This window comes from Nerophis ophidion, linkage group LG16, assembly GCF_033978795.1.
Source record: "Nerophis ophidion isolate RoL-2023_Sa linkage group LG16, RoL_Noph_v1.0, whole genome shotgun sequence".
Taxonomy (NCBI): Eukaryota; Metazoa; Chordata; class Actinopteri; order Syngnathiformes; family Syngnathidae; genus Nerophis; species Nerophis ophidion.
The window spans coordinates 43,791,140-43,813,209 of NC_084626.1; the positions used below are offsets into that span (position 1 = coordinate 43,791,140).

Consider the following 22,070-nt stretch of genomic DNA (forward strand, 5'->3'; position numbering starts at 1 on the left):
ATACTCTCTGAATGTAGGAAGTATTGCTAACTATTTACACACCTGGTGCTAATGAGCCATAATTCAGATTAGATGCTCTTGTGCAAACACTACTTAATCTGTTAATATTCTCTGAATGTAGGAAGTATTGCTAACTATTTACACACCTGGTGCTAATGAGCCAACATTCAGATTAGATGCTCTTGTGCAAACACTACTTAGTCTGTTAATATTTTCTGAATGTAGGAAGTATTGCTAACTATTTACACACCTGGTGCTAATGAGCCATAATTCAGATTAGATGCTCTTGTGCAAACACTACTTAGTCTGTTAATATTCTCTGAATGTAGGAAGTATTGCTAACTATTTACACACCTGGTGCTAATGAGCCATTATTCAGATTAGATGCTCTTGTGCAAACACTACTTAGTCTGTTAATATTCTCTGAATGTAGGAAGTATTGCTAACTATTTACACACCTGGTGCTAATGAGCCATAATTCAGATTAGATGCTCTTGTGCGAACACTACTTAGTCTGTTAATATTCTCTGAAAGTAGGAAGTATTGCTAACTATTTACACACCTGGTGCTTATGAGCCATGATTCAGATTAGATGCTCTTGTGCAAACATAACTTAGTCTGTTAATATTCACTGAATGTAGGAAGTATTGCTAACTATTTACACACCTGGTGCTAATGACCCATAATTCAGATTAGATGCTCTTGTGCGAACACTACTTAGTCTGTTAATATTCTCTGAATGTAGGAAGTATTGCTAACTATTTACACACCTGGTGCTAATGAGCCATAATTCAGATTAGATGCTCTTGTGCAAACACTACTAAATCTGTTAATATTCTCTGAATGTAGGAAGTATTGCTAACTATTTACACACCTGGTGCTAATGAGCCATAATTCAGATTAGATGCTCTTGTGCAAACACTACTTAGTCTGTTAATATTCTCTGAATGTAGGAAGTATTGCTAACTATTTACACACCTGGTGCTAATGAGCCATAATTCAGATTAGATGCTCTTGTGCAAACACTACTTAGTCTGTTAATATTCTCTGAATGTAGGAAGTATTGCTAACTATTTACACACCTGGTGCTAATGAGCCATAATTCAGATTAGATGCTCTTGTGCAAACACTACTTAGTCTGTTAATATTCTCTGAATGTAGGAAGTATTGCTAACTATTTACACACCTGGTGCTAATGAGCCATAATTCAGATTAGATGCTCTTGTGCAAACACTACTTAGTCTGTTAATATTCTCTGAATGTAGGAAGTATTGCTAACTATTTACACACCTGGTGCTAATGAGCCATAATTCAGATTAGATGCTCTTGTGCAAACACTACTTAGTCTGTTAATATTCTCTGGAAGCAATTAGCGCTTAACCCTCCTGTGTTGCCGTCCCAGAACTGCACGGTGCTCAACAACACGGTGATGGTGTGTCTGGCTCCCTCCGTGGCCGCCTCCGACAAAGGCTTCTCCGAGGCCGGCAGCAGTCCGGACGAAATCGGCTTCATCATGGACGACGTGCACTCGGTCTTGGTGGTCAACGAGACGTTCAGCTATCACCCGGACCCCGTGTTTGAGCCACTGAGCCCCAACGGCATGTTGGAGCTCAAGCCCAGCTCTCCACTTATACTCAAGGTAAAGCTCTGCTTTTTAAACTCAGCAACCGTTCTTAAAGAACAAATTTTGTTCTTAGGGCCACTAAACCGACCTGAGATCGGTAGGTTGTGAGTTCAAACCCCCGGGCCGAGTCATACCAAAGACTATAAAAATGGGAGCCATTACCTCCCTGCTTGGCACTCAGCATCAAGGGTTGGAATTGGGGGTTAAATCACCAAAAATTATTCCCGGGCGCGGCCCCCGCTGCCGCTCACTGCTCCCCTCACCTCCCAGGGGGTGAACAAAGGGATGGGTCAAATGCAGAGGACACATTTTACCTCACCCAATCATTGGTATTTTAACAAAGTTTTTCAGGAGATTTTTGTATCACCAATGTTTGCATAGCTGGGATTTGTTTTTAGGTAAGAACCAAATCTAGGAGTAATCCAGACCACTTTTAGTGTGGCCTATTTGTTCTTAAGTGTGACAAGTTCCTTTACTTCTATTGTCCAATGTTTAATTAATACAGACATATAGCAAAATGAGCAATATATATATACATTTCACATTTCAAGACCATGCCCGAAGTGACCAATATTTATTTGACCGCTTCAAGGTTACCTCAGCTGTCCCCCCTTTCTTAAATCAATCAATCAATCATTGTTTATTTATATAGCCCCAAATCACAAATGTCTCAAAGGACTGTACAAACCATTACAACTACAACATCCTCGGAAGAACCCACAAAAGGGCAAGGAAAACTCACACCCAGTGGGCAGGGAGAATTCACATCCAGTGGGACGCCAGTGACAATGCTGACTATGAGAAACCTTGGAGAGGACTTCAGAAGTGGGCAACCCCCCCCCCCCTCTAGGGGACCGAAAGCAATGGATGTCGAGCGGGTCTAACATGATACTGTGAAAGTTCAATCCATAGTGGCTCCAACACAGCCGCGAGAGTTCAGTTCAAAGCGGATCCAAGACAGCAGCGAGAGTCCCGTCCACAGGAAACCATCTCAAGCGGAGGCGGATCAGCAGCGTAGAGATGTCCCCAACCGATACAGGCGAGCGGTCCATCCTGGGTCTCGACTCTGGACAGCCAGTACTTCATCCATGGTCATCGGACCGGACCCCCTCCACAAGGGAGGGGGGGACATAGGAGAAAAAGAAAAGAAGCGGCAGATCAACTGGTCTAGAAAGGAGGTCTATTTAAAGGCTAGAGTATACAGATGAGTTAAACTTACGTTTTGACATGATGTATTTACCCCGCGGGATAATACGAATTTCTCTTCTGTAATCTGTTTGTGTTTTCTACGTTTGTTTGATGTTTGGCTTTTCCGCCGGAATTGAAGGGCGATTACCTCTGCAAATTCAATCAATCAATCAATCAATCAATCAATGTTTATTTATAGAGCCCTAAATCACATGTCTCAAAAGGCTGCACAAGCCACAACGACATCCTCGGTTCAGATCCCACATAAGGGCAAGGAAAAACTTACAACCCGGTGGGATGTTAATGAGAATGACTATGAGAAACCTTGGAGAGGACCACAGGTGTAGGTGACCCCCCCACCCCCACCCCCGCTGGGGAGACCGGATGCAATGGACGTCGAGTGGGTCTAGCATAATATTGTGAAAGTCCAGTCCATAGTGAATCTAACATAATAGTGAGAGACCAGTCCATAATGGATCTAACATAATAGTCAGAGTCCAGTTCATTGTGGATCGAGCATAATAGTGAGAGACCAGTCCGAAGTGGATCTAGCATAATAGTGAGAGACCAGTCCATAGTGGATCTGGCATAATAGTGAGAGACCAGTCCATAGTGGATCTAACATAATAGTGAGAGTCCAGTCCATAGTGGATCCAACATAATAGTGAGAGTCCAGTCCATAGTGGATCCAACATAATAGTGAGAGACCAATCCGAAGTGGATCTAGCATAATAGTGACAGACCAGTCCATAGTGGATCTGGCATAATAGTGAGAGACCAGTCCATAGTGGATCTAGCATAATATTGTGAGAGTACAGTCCATAGTAGATCTAACATAATACTGAGAGACCAGTTCATAGTGGATCTAACATAATAGTGAGAGACCAGTCCATAGTGGATCTAGCATAATAGTGAGAGACCAGTCCATAGTGGATCTAACATAATAGGGAGAGTCCAGTCCATAGTGGATCTAACATAATAGTGAGAGTCCAGTCCATAGTGGATCTAACATAATAGTGAGAGACCAGTCTATAGTGGATTTAACATAATAGTGAGAGACCAGTTTATAGTGGATCTAACATGATAGTGAGAGACCAGTCCATAGTGGATCTAGCATGATAGTGAGAGTCCAGTCCATAGTGGATTTAGCATAATATTGTGAGAGTCCAGTCCATAGTGGATTTAGCATAATAGTGAGAGACCAGTCCATAATGGATCTAACATAATAGTGAGAGTCCAGTCCATAGTGGATCCAACATAATAGTGAGAGTCCAGTCCATAGTGGATCTAACATAATAGTGTGAGACCAGTCTATAGTGGATCCAACATAATAGTGAGAGTCCAGTCCATAGTGGATCTAGCATAATAGTGAGAGACCAGTTCATAGTGGATATAACATAATAGTGAGAGTCCAGTCCATAGTGGATCTAGCATAATAGTGACAGTCCAGTCCATAGTGGGGCCAGCAGGAACACCATCGCGAGCGGAGACAGGTCAGCAGCACAGAGATGTCCCCAACCGATGCACAGGCGAGCGGTCCACCCCGGGTCCCAACTCTGGACAGCCAGTGCTTCATCCATGGCCACCGGACCTGTACACCTTCCGAAAGGAAGAGGGAGGCAGAGCAGAAAAGAAATGAAAAGGCAGATCAACTGGTCTAAAAAGTTAGAATTACGGCATTAAGGGTCTTTACATTTGCATATTGGGGAAGTAAGGGCGTGTTTTTATATTCAAATTATAATAGACACGCACGCGCTAACCATTTGGCATTTAGCTACTTAAGAACAGCAATTTGGGCGTTTAAGAACACGTCATGAATTTGAATGGACTCCTCTTAAGAAATCACTTAGGAAGAAAGATGAGAGGGAAAGTTCGGAACTTTATGCTGAATGGGGCTCACTGATCTGTTGTTTTGTTTCATCCTTTCACCTAATATATATTCGACTCTTGGTTTCTTCCTGTCATACAAAAAAACCTTTTGGGCTTTCTGCTCTCTTGCATCACCTATGCGAGTTTATTTCTTCTGCTGGGGAGAAAAAGAAGACTTATGTCTGACTGAATAATGTCATGCTGGACTTTGCATCCAAGCCTTTTTTGTTTTTGTTTTTATCGTCGGAGGTTTTTCTTTTAAAGTTTTAGAAGGCAACTTTTACCTGTGACTGTAAGAAGGTGAGTCAGAGGATTCTACTGTCAAACATTTCAAAATCTATTTCTTCCCTTTCGGACCTTCCAAACAACATCCAAGGTCACCGATGAAGCTGCTGTGGTGGTTTGAAACCATTGCCTCTAAACCACCTGTGTCCTCCTTTCAGTACGTTCTTTAGTATGCCAGGAAAGGTGTTTTCACTGATTTTTGAAAGAGAAATGGGAAAGATTGATTATAAATGTGTCCACTGATCTGGTTCCATGGGTGCATCAACACACCACTTTGTATTAACACAGGGTTTTAATATAGACCAGCAAAAACATTCCAATATGTAATAGAATGGCATTTTCGGACTATAAGGCGCACCTGATTATAAAGTACAATGTCTATTTTCATACAAAAGGTGCACCGGATTATAAGGCGATTAAAGTTGTCTTTTTATGATAATATTGTGACATCTTCAACAACATGTACACACCGACTGTTAGTCCGGCAACATGTTGTGTGCAGCTTCCGCAATCACACGTACAAGATTGAAATTCATACAGGGTGACACAGAGTACACTGATGGTTGTGATACAAACAACTTTAACACTTACTAATATGCGCCACGCTGTGAAGCCACACCCAACAAGATTGACAAACACATTTCGGGAGAACATCCTCCCGGTAACACAACATAAAAGCAACACAAAAATACCCAGAATCCTTTGTATCCGTGACTTTTCCTGAATATATTTTACACCCCCGCGACCCCAACCCCACCCACCTTTCCGACGCACGGCTGGGTTTGCTGCTATAAAATAGTCAGGAACAGTCATGGATACAAAGGATTCTGGGTATTTGTTGTGTTGCATTTATGTTGTGTTACTGGGAGGATGTCCTCCCGAAATGTGTTTGTCAATCTTGTTGGGTGTGGCTTCACAGCGTGGCGCATATTACTAAGAGTGTTAAAATTGTTTATATCACAACCGTTAGTGTACTCTGTGTCACCCAGTATGCCTTCCAGGCGTGTGCGGGTTGCTGTGGAAGCTGGACTGACAAGCAGATCGTACATGTTGTAGTAGGCGACAAAGTCAATGACTTCATAGCACGCCCTAATACTTATTATCTGAGTGACTGCCGGTAGTCATTCTGGAAAATAATAGCGTCTCCTATTGACTTCTTCGCTTTGTGACACGGGTCTTAAATGGCCCTTTGAATGGCAAAGGATACCGATCCAGAACCATGTATATCAAATATTTCCGGATGGTTCAACCGCCACCCGCCCAAATCTAATTAAAATCTATTTTTTCGTCATGTCACCCGCCCGACCCGCGGTTTATCCACGGAGTCCGCGGATAAACCGCAAACCGCGCATCTCTAGTAGCTATCATTAAGTAGGAAAATGTAATGTTGTTTTAGTTTTTTAAACTTTATATTTATTGGAGTTTCAAAGACTTGACCGAAAACTGAAATATCCAAACTCCAAAGGGTAGAATAACTACACCCACTGAGTAGAGTTGTGGTGTGGCGAGGGTGGTAATATTTCAAAAGGTGAGATTTAGGATGCAAATATATTTAAATGCAGGGCTTGATTGCATTGACATTTATATTTGGTTTCCTGGCAAGCAAAAGGTTTGGTCTGCCATGATAAAGCCGAAGCACTGTTGCCACGGTTACACCATTTCAAAATCGCTGTTGATGACACAAACGTGGTTTGGGAATGTCAATGATCGGCGTGCACTTGTTCCCAGGGCCGTAACCTGATCCCCGCCGCTCCAGGAAACAGCAGACTGAACTACACGGTGCTGATCGGGGAGACGCCGTGCGTCCTCACTTTGTCCGAAAGCCAGCTGCTGTGTGAGTGGCCCAACCTGACAGGCCAGCACAAAGTCACTGTGAGTACCGCCGATCAATAATCCTCAACTGATTATTCCCACGTGGTCGGTCTTTATGCCGATTGTCACGCAGTGTGAACTTCCCGGTAAGGTCTATTCAGGTGTACTGGAGAGGAGGCTACGCCGGATAGTCGAAACTTGGATTCAGGAGGAACAGTGTGGTTCTTCGTCCTGGTCGTGGAACTGTAGACCAGCTCTATACTCTCAGCAGGGTTCTTGAGGGTGCAGGGGAGTTTGCCCAACCAGTCTACATGTGCTTTGTGGACTTGGAGAAGGCATTCGACCGTGTCCCTCGTGCTCAGAGAGTATGGGGTATCGGACTGTCTGATTGTGGTGGTCCGCTCCCTGTACGATCAGTTTCAGAGCTTGGTCCGCATTGCCGGCGGTAAGTCGGACACGTTTCCAGTGAGGGTTGGACTCCGCCAAGGCTGCCCTTTGTCACCGATTCTGTTCATAACTTTTATGGACAAAATTTCTAGACGCAGTCAGAGCGTTGAGGGGAACCAGTTTGGTGGCTGCGGGATTAGGTCTCTGCTTTTTGCAGATGATGTGGTCCTGACGGCTTCAGTGTGGTTTTTATATTGGTCGTGGAACTGTGGACCAGCTCTATACTCCCAGCAGGGTCCTTGAGGGTGCATGGGAGTTTGCCCAACCAGTCTACATTTGCTTTGTGGACTTGGAGAAGGCATTGGACCGTTTACCCCGGGAAGTCCTGTGGGGAGTGCTCAGAGAGTATGGGGTACTCAGAGAGTATGGGGTTCCCTTCAACGCAGTCAGAGCGTTGAGGGGAACCAGTTTGGTGGCTGCGGGATTAGGTCTCTGCTTTTTGCAGATGATGTGGTCCTGATGCCTTCATCTGGCCAGGATCTTCAGCTCTCACTGGATCGGTGAAGCGACCGGAATGAGAATCAGCACCTCCGAGTCCGAGTCCATGGTTCTCTCCCGGAAAAGGGTGGAGTGCCATCTCCGGGTTGGGGAAGAGACCCTGCCCCAAGTGGAGGAGTTCAAGTACTTGGGAGTCTTTTTCACGAGTGAGGGAAGAGTGGATCGTGAGATCGACAAGTGGGATCGGTGCGGCGTCTTCAGTAATGCGGACGTTGTATCGATCCGTTGTGGTGAAGAAGGAGCTAAGCCGGAGGCAAAGCTCTCAATTTACCAGTCGATCTACCTATGGTCATGAGCTTTGGGTTATGACCGAAAGGACAAGATCACGGGTACAAGATCTACATTCCCATCGTCATCTATGGTCTTGATCTTTGGGTCATGACCGAAAGGACAAGATCCCGGGTACAAACGGCCGAAATGAGTTTCCTCCACCAGGTGGCGGGGCTCTCCCTTAGAGATAGGGTGAGAAGCTATGCCATCCAGGGGGCAGCTAAAGGTACGGCGCTGCTTCTCCACATGGAGAGGAGCCAGATGAGGCGGTTCGGTCCTCTGGTCAGGATGCCACCCGAACGCCTCCCTAGGGAGGTGTTTAGGGCACGTCCAACCGGTAGGAGGCCAAGGGGAAGACCCAGGACACGTTGGGAAGACTATGTCTCCCGGCTGGCCTGGGAACGCCTCGGGATCCCTCGGGAAGAGCTGGACGAAGTGGCTGGGGAGAAGAAAGTCTGGGCTTCCTTGCTTAGGCTGCTGCCCCCGCGACCCAACCTCGGATAAGCTTAAGAAGATGGATGGATGGATGGAAATGTTGAACGTCTGGGTTTGAGATGATTTTCGACAGCTTCTGTTCATTGCCTTTGTTTACATCAATCCACTTCTTCTCATTCATTCAAATCCTTCCTTGCTTTTCTTTCCCCAAAATCCTAAAAGCTAAATCTCTTTAGTCGTCGTCGATGTCCTCTCCCCTCCATTCATACATCCGCACGCATAAAAGCACACATCCTGATTCCTGGCTGCAGTATTGCTTGGGGTGTTTGCGGAATGTATTTATATTTTACAGGCTTTTCATTGGTCTTGGCTGGCTGCTGTACTCCTGGGCTTTTCAGCATTATTGATATTCAATACAGACCCAAATGGCTGGTGGGCGCGGGGTGCCTGGGTCTATTTTCTCCCTCCTGCATTTGGAATTTTCTTAGATAGAAGCCTTTTGAAGAATTAAGGAGGGGATAATAGTCAGGAATATAGTCATGTTTTTGTTGTGTCCACACCCCAACATACCTTTTGTGTGTGTGTATATATATATATATATATATATATATATATATATATATATATATATATATATATATATATATATATATACATACATACATATACACATACATATACATATATATATATATATATCAATCAATCAATGTTTACTTATATAGCCCTAAATCACTAGTGTCTCAAAGGGCTGCACAAACCACAACATTATATAATCTTTTAAACGGTATCCATCTAATTATGCAACAGATATTATATTATCACACATTCGAAACATTTTGGGGGTAAAAACATACTTAAATATCTACTTAGCCTTTTGGTTTCGAAGCAAGTTATCCGTCAAATTTTACACTATAAACATGATAATATATATATTTTTAAAACAGCTCGGTCTTCAGAATCCTACCGTAAGAAAAAAGCTGCGGTACCATTTTTACATTTACAGTAACACACTGTGAAAACAGCAACCATATTTTTAATGCAAAAAACCTAAAAAAAAATATATATAATATATATATACACATATATATATAAACATATATATATGTATATATATAAATATACACATATATGTATACATATATATGTATGTATATGTATACATACATACATATATATGTATGTATACTCATATACAGACATATATATGTATATATGTATGTTTACATATATACATACATATATATATACATATACATATATATATACATACACATACGTCTGTATACATATATACATACATGTATATGTATGTATATATGTGTATATATGTATATGTATACATATATACATACATATATACATGTATATTTTCAGAGAACTAAATTGGATTTTAAGGTCCAACCTTAAATCAGATTCTGTATTAGTTTGCTTGATATAGTGCGTCCAATTTTTATTAATTATTATTTTCCGGGGCTCCAGAACTCACCGTTTTTTTTAACCCTCACCCACCAAATTAATATCCTACATATATTAGCCTTACTGGGACTATACGCCATGGATATATATACTGGAAGGAAAGATTTTGTAAATATTTATTTACATACCCTAATTAGTGCCTGTCACAAGGCAGCAAAACGGCTGATCAAACAAAACAGAAGTCATTTATTCATTCAGTTTGAATGAATACAAAACTCTATATTGCTAGCTGGGAAAACAGTCCTAAAAATTAGCAGCACCATTTTATAAGCCGCAGGGTTCGAAGGTAGTTTAGGTCTTTAATTGAGAAGACCACATAAGTAATGGTCTCTCTCTGTCTAGGTGCGTGTTGGAGGCTTCGAATACTCGCCGGGGACTTTGCAGATCTACTCCGACAGCCTCCTCACCCTGCCGGCCATCATCGGCATTGGAGGAGGAGGCGGCCTGCTGCTGCTGGTCATCATCGTGGTCCTCATCGCCTACAAGAGGAAGTCCCGGGACGCTGACCGCACCCTCAAACGTCTGCAACTGCAGATGGACAACCTGGAGTCCAGGGTGGCCCTGGAGTGCAAGGAGGGTATGTAGACGTTCTAGAAACACACACACACACACACACCCCGGTTCCTCTCCTTCCTTCTCGGCATCTTGCTCTCTGAATTCTTCCCGTGTCCCCGAATAACTTTTTGGGCAAATCTTTCCCTTGCTGCAGCTTACCTCCAAACACTGCACAACCCCAATTAAACAGTGCAATCCACTCTAGTCTGGACTCCCCACGCCCTCCCCCACTGCTGGTTAGGCGGGGGGTTTTGGTCCGTTTCCAGAGGAGCACTTTGATCCGAGCCAGCCAGCAGATGTTAGCTCTCCAACCCAGCGAGAGAGCCGCCTGGCCGGCCTGACGAGCAGGCGGAGATGGAGGCTGGGTAGACACGAGGTGGGACAGTGGCGAGGAGGGAGGGGCTTGGCAGCAAATGAAGCGGGACGGGGCCGACATTAGCATAAATTAATTTGGCAGGCGACTGCGCGGATTCGGCGAGGGTCTATTGATGTCCTTAACTGCTGCGGGAGGTGGAAGAGTAGAATACTGATAACATCATCCTGCTAAAGATCAAATAAAACATGACTTGTAAAAAGAGATCTTTGTCAGACATCAATCAATCAATCACAAGTGTCTCAAAGGGCTGCACAAGCCACAACGACATCCTCGGTTCAGAGCCCACAAAGGGGCAAGGAAAAACTTACAACCCGGTGGGATGTTAATGAGAATGACTATGAGAAACCTTGGAGAGGACCGCAGGTGTAGGTGACCCCCCCACCCCGACCCCCACATAATAGTGAGAGTCCAGTCCATATTGTATCTAACATAATAGTGAGAGTCCAGTCCATAGTGGATCTAACATAATAGTGATAGTCCAGTACATAGTGGACCTAACATAATAGTGATAGTCCAGTCCATAGTGGATCTAACATAATATTGTGAAAGTCCAGTCCATAGTGGATCTAACATAATAGTGAGAGTCCAGTCTATAGTGGATCCAACATAATAGTGAGAGTCCAGTCCATAGTGGATCTAACATAATAGCGAGAGTCCAGTCCATAGTGGATCTAACATAATAGTGAGAGTCCAGTCCATAGTGGATCTAACATAATAGTTAGAGTCCAGTCCATAGTGGATCTAACATAATATTGTGAAAGTCCATTCCATAGTGGATCTAACATAATTTTATATGAGTCTAGTCCATAGTGGATCCAACATAATTGTGAGAGTCCAGTCCATAGTGGATCCAACATAATAGTGAGAGTCCAGTCCATAGTGGATCTAACATAATAGTGAGAGTCCAGTCCATAGTGAATCTAACATAATATTGTGAAAGTCCATTCCATAGTGGATCTAACATAATTTTATATGAGTCTAGTCCATAGTGGATCTAACATAATTGTGAGAGTCCAGTCCATAGTGGATCCAACATAATAGTGAGAGTCCAGTCCATAGTGGATCTAACATAATAGTGAGAGTCCAGTCCATAGTGGATCTAACATAATAGTGAAAGTCCAGTCCATAGTGGATCTAGCATAATAGTGTGAGAGTCCAGTCCATAGTGGATCTAACATAATAGTGAGAGTCCAGTCCATAGTGGGGCCAACAGGACACCATCCCGAGCCTTTTGGGGTCAGTAGTGCAGAGGTGTCCCCAACCGATGCACGGTCTACCCACGGGTCCCGACTCTGGACAGCCAGCTCTTCATCCATGGCCACCGGACCGAAGGGTTTTCAAGACTTTTCTAAAAGCATCCACAGTCTGCATTACCCTCAGGTGGTCAGGGAGAGCGTTCCACAGAACTAGCACACATATATCTAAAAAAAGGCCATTTTGTTTAAAAAAAATAGTTTTTTTAAAGCCTTTTTTTAAAAGCATCCACAGTCTGTGGTGACCTCACGTGGTCCGGGACAGCGTTCCACAGAGCTAGCACACATATAACTAAAAAAAGGCTTTTTTTAAAAAGAAGGGTTTTTAAGCCTTCTTTAAAAGCATACACAGTCTGTGGTGCCCTCAAATGGTCAGGGAGAGCATTCCACAGAACTAGCACGCATAAATCTAAGAAAAGGCTGCTTTTTTCCCTTTAAAAAAAAAAAAGGGTTTTTAAGCTTTTTTTAAAAGCATCCACAGTCTGTGGTGCCCTAAAGTGGTCAGGGAGAGCGTTCCACAGAGCTACCACACATATAACTAAAAAAAGGCTTGTTTTAAAAAGAAGGGTTTTTAAGCCTTCTTTAAAAGCATACACAGTCTGTGGTGCCCTCAAATGGTCAGGGAGAGCGTTCCACAGAACTAGCACACATAAATCTAATCTAGTCATCACATCTCCATGATCATTTGCTACCTTTTGTCCCGTGCAGCCTTCGCAGAGCTGCAGACTGACATCCACGAGCTGACTCAGGAGCTGGACGGCGCAGGGATCCCCTTCTTGGACTACCGCACGTACGCCATGAGAGTCCTCTTCCCGGGCATCGAGGACCACCCTGTGCTGAAGGAGATGGAGGTACGGGTCAGTACACCACACGCATGTTCTGGTCAGGCAGTGTGCGGCATTGAACCACGTCGCAAGTTGACATCCGGAAACCAGAGAGACTGATATGTAGATAACAACACATATTGGATAAGTTTTTGTGGGAATTTATTACATGCCATTTTATCACTAATTTTTGTGCAAGTTATTGGTGTGTGGAGACATGACCTTATTGCAAATGAAACCACACCCCTCTCCAAAAGTACCATAATACATTTTTCTTTTAAAAAGGCACAAGTTAAATATATATCTTGCAGAAAAACCCCACTGCTATTTTCTTTTTTTCCAGACACGGTCATAAATAAGCGTCTTAATCCAGATATAGATTCACCCGGTCACCACATTAGGTACCCGTGCCAATTTTCCGATCGATACAAACTAAGGTTGTCCCGATACCAATATTTTGGAACTGATACTTTTCTAAGTAAAGTGGACCACAAAAAAATCATTATTTTGTTTACCATATTTCCTTGATTTTAAAACCTCTTCTCACTCCGGCGCTTACCTAAGGCATGCTGTACATTTAAGCCTGCGCTTAAAAATTTGAGTGTGATGTAAGGATACCATCATGAAAAGCACATTTAATAAAAAAAACATTATTATGGTCTTATTTTTACTTATAAATGAAGTCCATGCGCAGCTCCTTCTGATCAAAAGCATCGATAACTTCTTTATAAAAGTCTTCCTTATCTTTCTTCAGTTTTAAAAGTCTCTGTCTCGATGGAAATCTTCCTTTATTACCTCCTGCTTCGATTGAAAGTCCAGTTTAGAAAACGGTTTTATTTTAGAATGAAAGAAACTGCTGTTCTAAATGTGTCCACTGGATGTCGCAATAGCTATTCTTTGTGTGTACCGTATTGCCTTTAATTAAGTGAATTATATTTATATAGCGCTTTTCTCTAGTGACTCAAAGCGCTTTACATAGTGAAACCCAATATCTAGGTTACATTTAAACCAGTGTGGGTGGCACTGGGAGCAGGTGGGTAAAGTGTCTTGCCCAAGGACACAACGGTAGTTACTAGGATGGCGGAAGCGGGAATCGAACCTGCAACCCTCAAGTTGCTGGTACGGCCGCTCTACCAACCGAGCTATACCGCCCTCTTCTCACTCCGGTGTTTACCAAAGGCATGCAGTAAAGGCAAGCATGCGCTAATTAATTTGAAAACTCTTCTCACCCCGGCACTTACCAAAGGCATGCAGTAAAAATTTGAGTGTGATGTAAGGATACCATCATGAAAAAAAGGTTATTATGGTCTTACCTTTACTTATCATTAAAGTCCATGCGCAGCTCCTTCAGATCAAAAGCATCGATGACTTGTTTATAGAAGTCTTCCTTATCTTTCTTCAGTTTTAAAAGTCTCTCTGTCTCGATGGAGATCTTCCTTTATTACCTCCTGCTTCGATTGAAAGTCCAGTTTAGAAAACTGTTTTATTTTAGATATGTAATCCTCCATGTTAAAAGTGCAAGCGAGAGGAAAAAATAAACGATCGCTGCTTGTTGTCACTTCTTCTGCAGCCGAGTAGTCGCAAGAAGGATCACTAGGAGGCGGGATTCATTTAATGACTCAAATTTGACACACGCAGCTATGGTATATTAATAAAACATAGCTGCTTACTGTTCTTTTTAGCATATTCAATAGCTTGGACCTTAAATCCTACTGAATAGCTCTTAATCGTCTTCCCTTTATGCGATTTCAAATTATTGAAATCAGCCTCCTCCATTTTGTAAATGATGACAGGTGAAGTGTCACTCGTGACGTGACGAGTTTCACCCTGGGGAAATTCCAAGCAGGCGCATATTAAATACCCGGCGGAAATTCAAATTAAATACAGTATTTTAACAGAAAATCATAGGGTACATAAACATGTTTATTATTGCAATTTAGTCCTTAAATAAAATAGTGAACATACTAGACAACTTGTCTTTTAGTAGTAAGTAAACAAACAAAGACTCTGTCTGTTGACGTATGCAGTAACTATTATTTTGTCTACATTATGAGGGACAAACTGTAAAAAATTGATTATTAATATACTTGTTCATTTTTCGGTTAAAATCTGCGTACGTTCTATCTACACTTCTGTTCAAATGTAATAATCACTTATTCTTCTCTTATTTGGATACTTTACATTAGTTTTGGATGATACCGCACATTTAGGTATCGGTCCGATACCAGGTCGTTACAACATCGTACATTGGTCATACTCAAAGTCCTCATGTGTCCAGGGACGTAATTTCTATATATATATCGATGTAATCCTAGTAGTATCGACTAGATACGCTCTTTTACTTGGTATCATTACAGTGGATGTCAGGTGTAGATCCACCCGTGGCATTTGTTTACATTCAGGAGCGCTAGCTTTTGTTAGCGGCGAGCTAGTGTATCCTCCTATGGTGTGTAGTTAAGCATGTTTTGCTATTCTACGTCCTGCAGTGATAATGTACTTGTAAGAAACGTACTCTATTTGTCGCCATGGGGACGAGGATTAGTGATTTAGAAGTGGCTTAAACACTGTGGATGGATGTTAGCCGCTATGTCTTCCCGAGGGCGTATCGGTGTTACTTTTTACCCCAAAAATGCGTCCGTTCTCCCTTTTCTGTCTACACACTGTGTCTGCTTGTGAGTACTCTGTGTGTGTGCACTGCCGAACATGCTCCTCTGCTTGTGACGACGGTACTTGTCATGGAGGGAACTGGTACTTTTTAGAGGCGGTATAGTACGTAATATGATTAATTAGTATGGCGGTACTTTACTAGTACCGTACAACCCTAGTACAGACAAATTTGCATAAAAAAAGCTGTTTTTATCTGCAGTTATGTCACACGTCGGTGATAGTGTGTGCATGCAAAGATTACAAACCCCGTTTCCATATGAGTTGGTAAATTGTGTTAGATGTAAATATAAACAGAATACTATGATTTGCAAATCCTTTTCAACCCATATTCAGTTGGATGCACTACAAAGACAAGATGTTAAAACTCAAAACTTAGTTTTTTTGCAAATAATAATCAACTCAGAATTACATGGCTGGAACACATGCCAAAGTAGTTGGGAAAGGGCATGTTCACCACAGTGTTACATCACCTTTTCTTTTAATAACACTCAATAAACGTTTGGGAACTGAGGAAACTAATTGTTGAAGCTTTGAAAGTGGAATTCTTTCCCATTCTTGTTTTATGTAGAGCTTCAGTCGTTCAACAGTCCGGGGTCTCCGCTGTCGTATTTTACGCTTCATAATGCACCACACATTTTCCATGGGAGACAGGTCTGGACTGCAGGCGGGCAAGGAAAGTACCCGCACTCTTTTTTTTTTTACGAAGCCACGCCGTTGTAACACATGGTGAATGTGGCTTGGCCTTGTCTTGCTGAAATAAGCAGGGGCGTCCATGAAAAAGACGGCGCTTAGATGGCAGCGTATGTTGTTCCAAAAGCTGTATGTACCATTCAGCATTAATTGTGCCTTCACAGATGTGTAAGTTACCCATGCCTTGGGCACTAATGCACCCCCATACCATCACAGATGCTGGCTTTTGAACTTTGCCTCGATAACAGTCTGGATGGTTCGCTTCCCCTTTGGTCCGGATGACACGATGTCGAATATTTCCAAAAACAATTTGAAATGTGGACTCGTCAGACCACAGAACACTTTTCCACTTTACATCAGTCCATCTTAGATAATCTCGGGCCCAGAGAAGCTGGCGGCGTTTCTGGATGTTGTTGATAAAAGGCTTTCGCTTTTCATAGTAAAGCTTCAACTTGCACTTACAAATGTAGCGACAAACTGTAGTTAGTGACAGGGGTTTTCTGAAGTGTTCCTGAGCCCATGTGGTGATATCCTTTAGAGATTGATGTCGGTTTTTGATTCAGTGCCGTCCGAGGGATGGAAGGTCACGGTCATTCAATGTTGGTTTCCAGCAATGCCGCTTACGTGGAGTGATTTCTCCAGATTTTCTGAACCTTTTGATGATATTATGGAGCGTAGATGTTGAAATCCCTAAATTTCTTGCAATTGCACTTTAAGAAACGTTGTTCTTAAACTGTTTGACTATTTGCTCACACAGTTGTGGACAAAGGGGTGTACCTCGCCCCATCCTTTCTTGTGAAAGACTGAGCATTTTTTGGGGAAGCTGTTTTTATACCCAATCATGGCACCCACCTGTTCCCAATTAGCCTGCACACCTGTGGGATGTTCCAAATAAGTGTTTGATGAGCATCCCTCAACTTTATCAGTATTTATTGCCACCTTTCCCAACTTCTTTGTCACGTGTTGCTGGCATCAAATTCTAAAGTTAATGATTATTTGCACAAAAAATAGTAAAGATTATGAGTTTGAACATCAAATATGTTGTCTTTGTAGCATATTCAACTGAATATGGGTTGAAAAGGATTTGCAAATCATTGTATTCTGTTTATATTTACATCAAACACAATTTCTCAACTCATATGGAAACGGGGTTTGTACATTTTAGAAATATTTCCCATATATTAGCACCTTTAAGTCAAATATTTATCCTGTGTTTCTTATAAATGTCCTCTCTCTGGTGGGCGACGCCCACGGGTGCTGGTGTGTGTGCGGGGGGGCTGGCGGGCATACTTCGAAATCCTCGGTATCAGCACAACGCTCTCAGCTGTAGTCCGAGGGGACGTTGCAGCGCGACATTGGATTTTCATTTGTACGGCCCGGGCAATCACAGACCGCAGCACTGCGCTCGCAGGCGGATCAATTTCTTATTCCGGCATGACGCTCGCCAGCCCGCTTTAAGGGAAGAGGAAAGCGTGTGGGACGGAAGGAGTGCAGAAGAAAGATGGACAACTGTGGAGAGTGTAATAGGCCAAAGTGAAAGGCGATAAGTGAATCATTCGTCTGATTGTGTCGGAATGAAAGCCGACAAAGAACAAGTAAAGTATTTGCAGCTTTTGTTCAGCACGTATTCCTTTTTCTTCTACTCGGTGCTCCATTATGTCTTGTGTTCTGCCACACCTTCTTCTGTTCTCTCATGTTACTGCCGTGGGAGACAGAATGCAGATGGTGTTGCAGATCCAATAAAATGTGACTTGTAAAAGAGATCGTTGTTATGCATGTTGGTGTGGAGAAGAGCTGTGAGGGTTTTGGAGGTTTGATGTTCAGGAAGAAACCATCAAGAAGGACAATGTCAATGTGAGGCGTACCTGAAGTCAGACCTGTCTTTGTAAGCCAAGAACATAATGCTGAACACACATGATTATGTTGGATCCACAATGGACTGGACTCCCACTATTATGTTAGATCCACTATGGACTCACACTATTATGTTAGATCCACTATGGACTCACACTATTATGTTAGATCCACTATGGACTCACACTATTATGTTAGATCCACTATGGACTGGACTCTCACACTATTATGTTAGATCCACTATGGACTGGACTCTCACTCTATAAAGTTAGATCCACTATGGACTGGACTCTCACTATTATGTTAGATCCACTATGGACTGGACTCTCACTATTATGTTAGATCCACTATGGACTGGACTCTCACTATCATGTTAGATCCACGATGGACTGGACTCTCACTATTATGTTAGATCCACTATGGACTGGACTCTCACACTATTATGTTAGATCCATTATGGACTGGACTCTCACACTATTATGTTAGATCCACTATGGACTGGACTCTCACACTATTATGTTAGATCCACTATGGACTGGACTCTCACTATTATGTTAGATCCACTATGGACTGGACTCTCACTATTATGTTAGATCCACTATGGACTGGACTCTCACTATCATGTTAGATCCACGATGGACTGGACTCTCACTATTATGTTAGATCCACTATGGACTGGACTCTCACACTATTATGTTAGATCCATTATGGAATGGACTCTCACACTATTATGTTAGATCCACTATGGACTGGACTCTCACACTATTATGTTAGATCCACTATGGACTGGACTCTCACTATTATGTTAGATCCCCTATGGACTGGACTCTCACACGATTATGTTGGATCCACTATGGACTGGACTCTCACACTATTATGTTAGAGCCATTATGGACTGGACTCTCACACTATTATGTTAGATCCATTATGGACTGGACTCTCACTCTATTATGTTTGATCCACTATGGACTGGACTCTCACACTATCATGTTAGATCCACTATGGACTGGATTCTCACACTATTATGTTAGATCCATTATGGACTGGACTCTCACACTATTATGTTAGATCCACTATGGACTGGACTCTCACACTATTATGTTAGATCCATTATGGACTGGACTCTCACACTATTATGTTAGATCCACTATGGACTGGACTCTCACACTATTATGCTAGATCCACTCGCATGAATGAAATATTGTAATATGTAAGTCTGCGTTGAGGTACCCGAAGTCCGTGCTTGGCTGTCAGCAGGCAGGGTCTGGCAACAAACTGCTGCTGCGAGACAACTCGCAATGGAAAATAACAAGTTGTGAGCCTTTGCACGGATAGAAAAGTACAACTTGAGCACAATTGATGATAACTATAGCAACGGCCTTTAAGCATAAGAGTTGTGTGATAACTTATACATAATTATTCTAACAGACAATGAAAGGCATTCTAGACTGTGGCACTGATACTGGAGTTTATTTTAATGTTATTGTACCTGTGTATAGTGACAATGTCAGGTTCAAACACCGAACTATCTATTACACAAGACTAGAAGCAAGGAATCAAGCTGAGACAGAGTTCAATTTTGCTCATGAGGAGACACGTAGTCACCCTACGCTCTAAGCTACAGCCCCACGCGCTCCTCTATTTATTCGGGTGTTCCCTAGTTAACATCACTGAGGCTGCTTCTGAAGGGATGGGTAATGCAAGCAGCCCCAGTGGACACAATACGTTACACCAGGTCTCTGTTTTGTCTACGTTGAGGTACCCGAAGTCCGTCCTTGGCTGTCAGCAGGCAGGGTCTGGCAACAAATTGCCGCTGCGAGACAACTCGCAATGGAAGATTACGAGTTGTGCGCCTTTGCACGGATAGAAAAGTACAACTTGAGCACAATTGATAATAACTATAGCAACGGCCTTTAAGCATAAGATTTGTGTGATAACTTATACATAATTATTCTAACAGACAATGAAGGCATTCTAGACTTTCGCACTTATACTGCAGTTTATTTTAATGTTATTGTACCTGTGTATAGTGACAATGTCAGGTTTAAACACCGAACTATCTATTAAACAAGACTAGAAGCAAGGAATCAGGCAGAGACAGAGTTCAATTTTCTCATGAGGAGACACGTAGTCACCCTACGCTCTAAGGTACAGCTCCACGCTCTCCTCTATTTATTCGGGAGTTCCCTAGTTAACATCTGCTTCTGAAGAGAGGGGTAATGCAAGCAGCCCCAGTGGACACAATACATTACACCAGGTCTCTGTTTTGTCTGCGTTGAGGTACCCGAAGTCCGTCCTGGGCTGTCAGCAGGCAGGGTCTGGAAACAAACTGCCGCTGCGAGACAACTCGCAATGGAAGATTACAAATTGTGTGCCTTTGCACGGACAGAAAAGTACAACTTGAGCACAATTGATAATAACTATAGCAACGGCCTTTAAGCATAAGAGTTGTGTGATAACTTATACATAATTATTCTAACAGACAATGAAAGGCATTCTAGACTTTCGCACTTATACTGCAGTTTATTTTAATGTTATTGTACCTGTGTATAGTGACAATGTCAGGTTCAAACGGCCAACTATCTATTAAACAAGACTAGAAGCAAGGAATCAGGCAGGGACAGAGTTCAATTTTACTCATGAGGAGAAACCTATTGAGATGCGCACTCAGTTAGAGTTTCACCCTTCGCTCTAAGGTGCAAGCAGCCCCAGTGGACACAATACGTTACACCAGGTCTCTGTTTTGTCTGCGTTGAGGTACTCGAAGTCCATCTTTGGCTGTCAGCAGGCGGGGTCTGGAAACAAACTGCCGTTGCGAGACAACTCGCAATGGAAGATTAGAAGTTGTGTGCCTTTGCACGGATAGAAAAGTACAACTTGAGCACAATTGATAATAACTATAGCAACGGCCTTTAAGCAAAAGAGTTGTGTGATAACTTATACATAATTATTCTAACAGACAATGAAGGCATTCTAGACTGTCGCACTGATACTGGAGTTTATTTTAATCTCATTGTACCTGTGTATAGTGACAATGTCAGGTTTAAACACCAAACTATCTATTAAACAAGACTAGAAGCAAGGAATCAGGCAGAGACACAGCAACGGCCTTTAAGCATAAGAGTTATGTGATAACTTATACATTCAGCACAATTGATAATAACTATAGCAACGGCCTTTAAGCATAAGAGTTATGTGATAACTTATACATTCAGCACAATTGATAATAACTATAGCAACGGCCTTTAAGCACAAGAGTTGTGTGATAACTTATACATCATTATTTTAACAGACAATGAAAGGCATTCTAGACTGTGGCACTGATACTGGAGTTGCTTTTAATCTCATTGTACCTGTGTGTAGTGACAATGTCAGGTTCAAACACCAAACCATCTATTAAACAAGACTAGAAGCAAGGAATCAGGCAGAGACAGAGCAACGGCCTTTAAGCATAAGAGTTATGTGATAACTTATACATTCAGCACAATTGATAATAACTATAGCAACGGCCTTTAAGCATAAGAGTTATGTGATAACTTATACATTCAGCACAATTGATAATAACTATAGCAACGGCCTTTAAGCATAAGAGTTGTGTGATAACTTATACATAATTATTTTAACAGACAATGAAAGGCATTCTAGACTGTGGCACTGATACTGGAGTTGCTTTTAATCTCATTGTACCTGTGTGTAGTGACAATGTCAGGTTCAAACACCAAACCATCTATTAAACAAGACTAGAAGCAAGGAATCAGGCAGAGACAGAGCAACGGCCTTTAAGCATAAGAGTTATGTGATAACTTATACATTCAGCACAATTGATAATAACTATAGCAACGGCCTTTAAGCATAAGAGTTATGTGATAACTTATACATTCAGCACAATTGATAATAACAATAGCAACGGCCTTTAAGCATTAGAGTTGTGTGATAACTTCTAC

The 22,070-nt window shown here is 42.3% G+C and overlaps 1 protein-coding gene across 4 annotated transcripts in view; it reads left to right on the plus strand.

The window, feature by feature from the left end:
• LOC133535433 (plexin-A1-like) overlaps positions 1–22,070 on the plus strand; it is a 508,851-nt gene that overhangs the window by 451,938 nt on the left and 34,843 nt on the right. For 2 of the 4 annotated variants that reach the window (XM_061875266.1, XM_061875268.1), the window contains exons 18-21: positions 1,403–1,639; positions 6,695–6,838; positions 10,250–10,484; positions 12,800–12,948. In XM_061875266.1, coding sequence (XP_061731250.1) covers positions 1,403–1,639; positions 6,695–6,838; positions 10,250–10,484; positions 12,800–12,948 — 765 coding nt within the window. The remainder of the gene's footprint in view (positions 1–1,402; positions 1,640–6,694; positions 6,839–10,249; positions 10,485–12,799; positions 12,949–22,070) is intronic. The other 2 variants (XM_061875267.1, XM_061875269.1) reach the window with 1 other exon arrangement.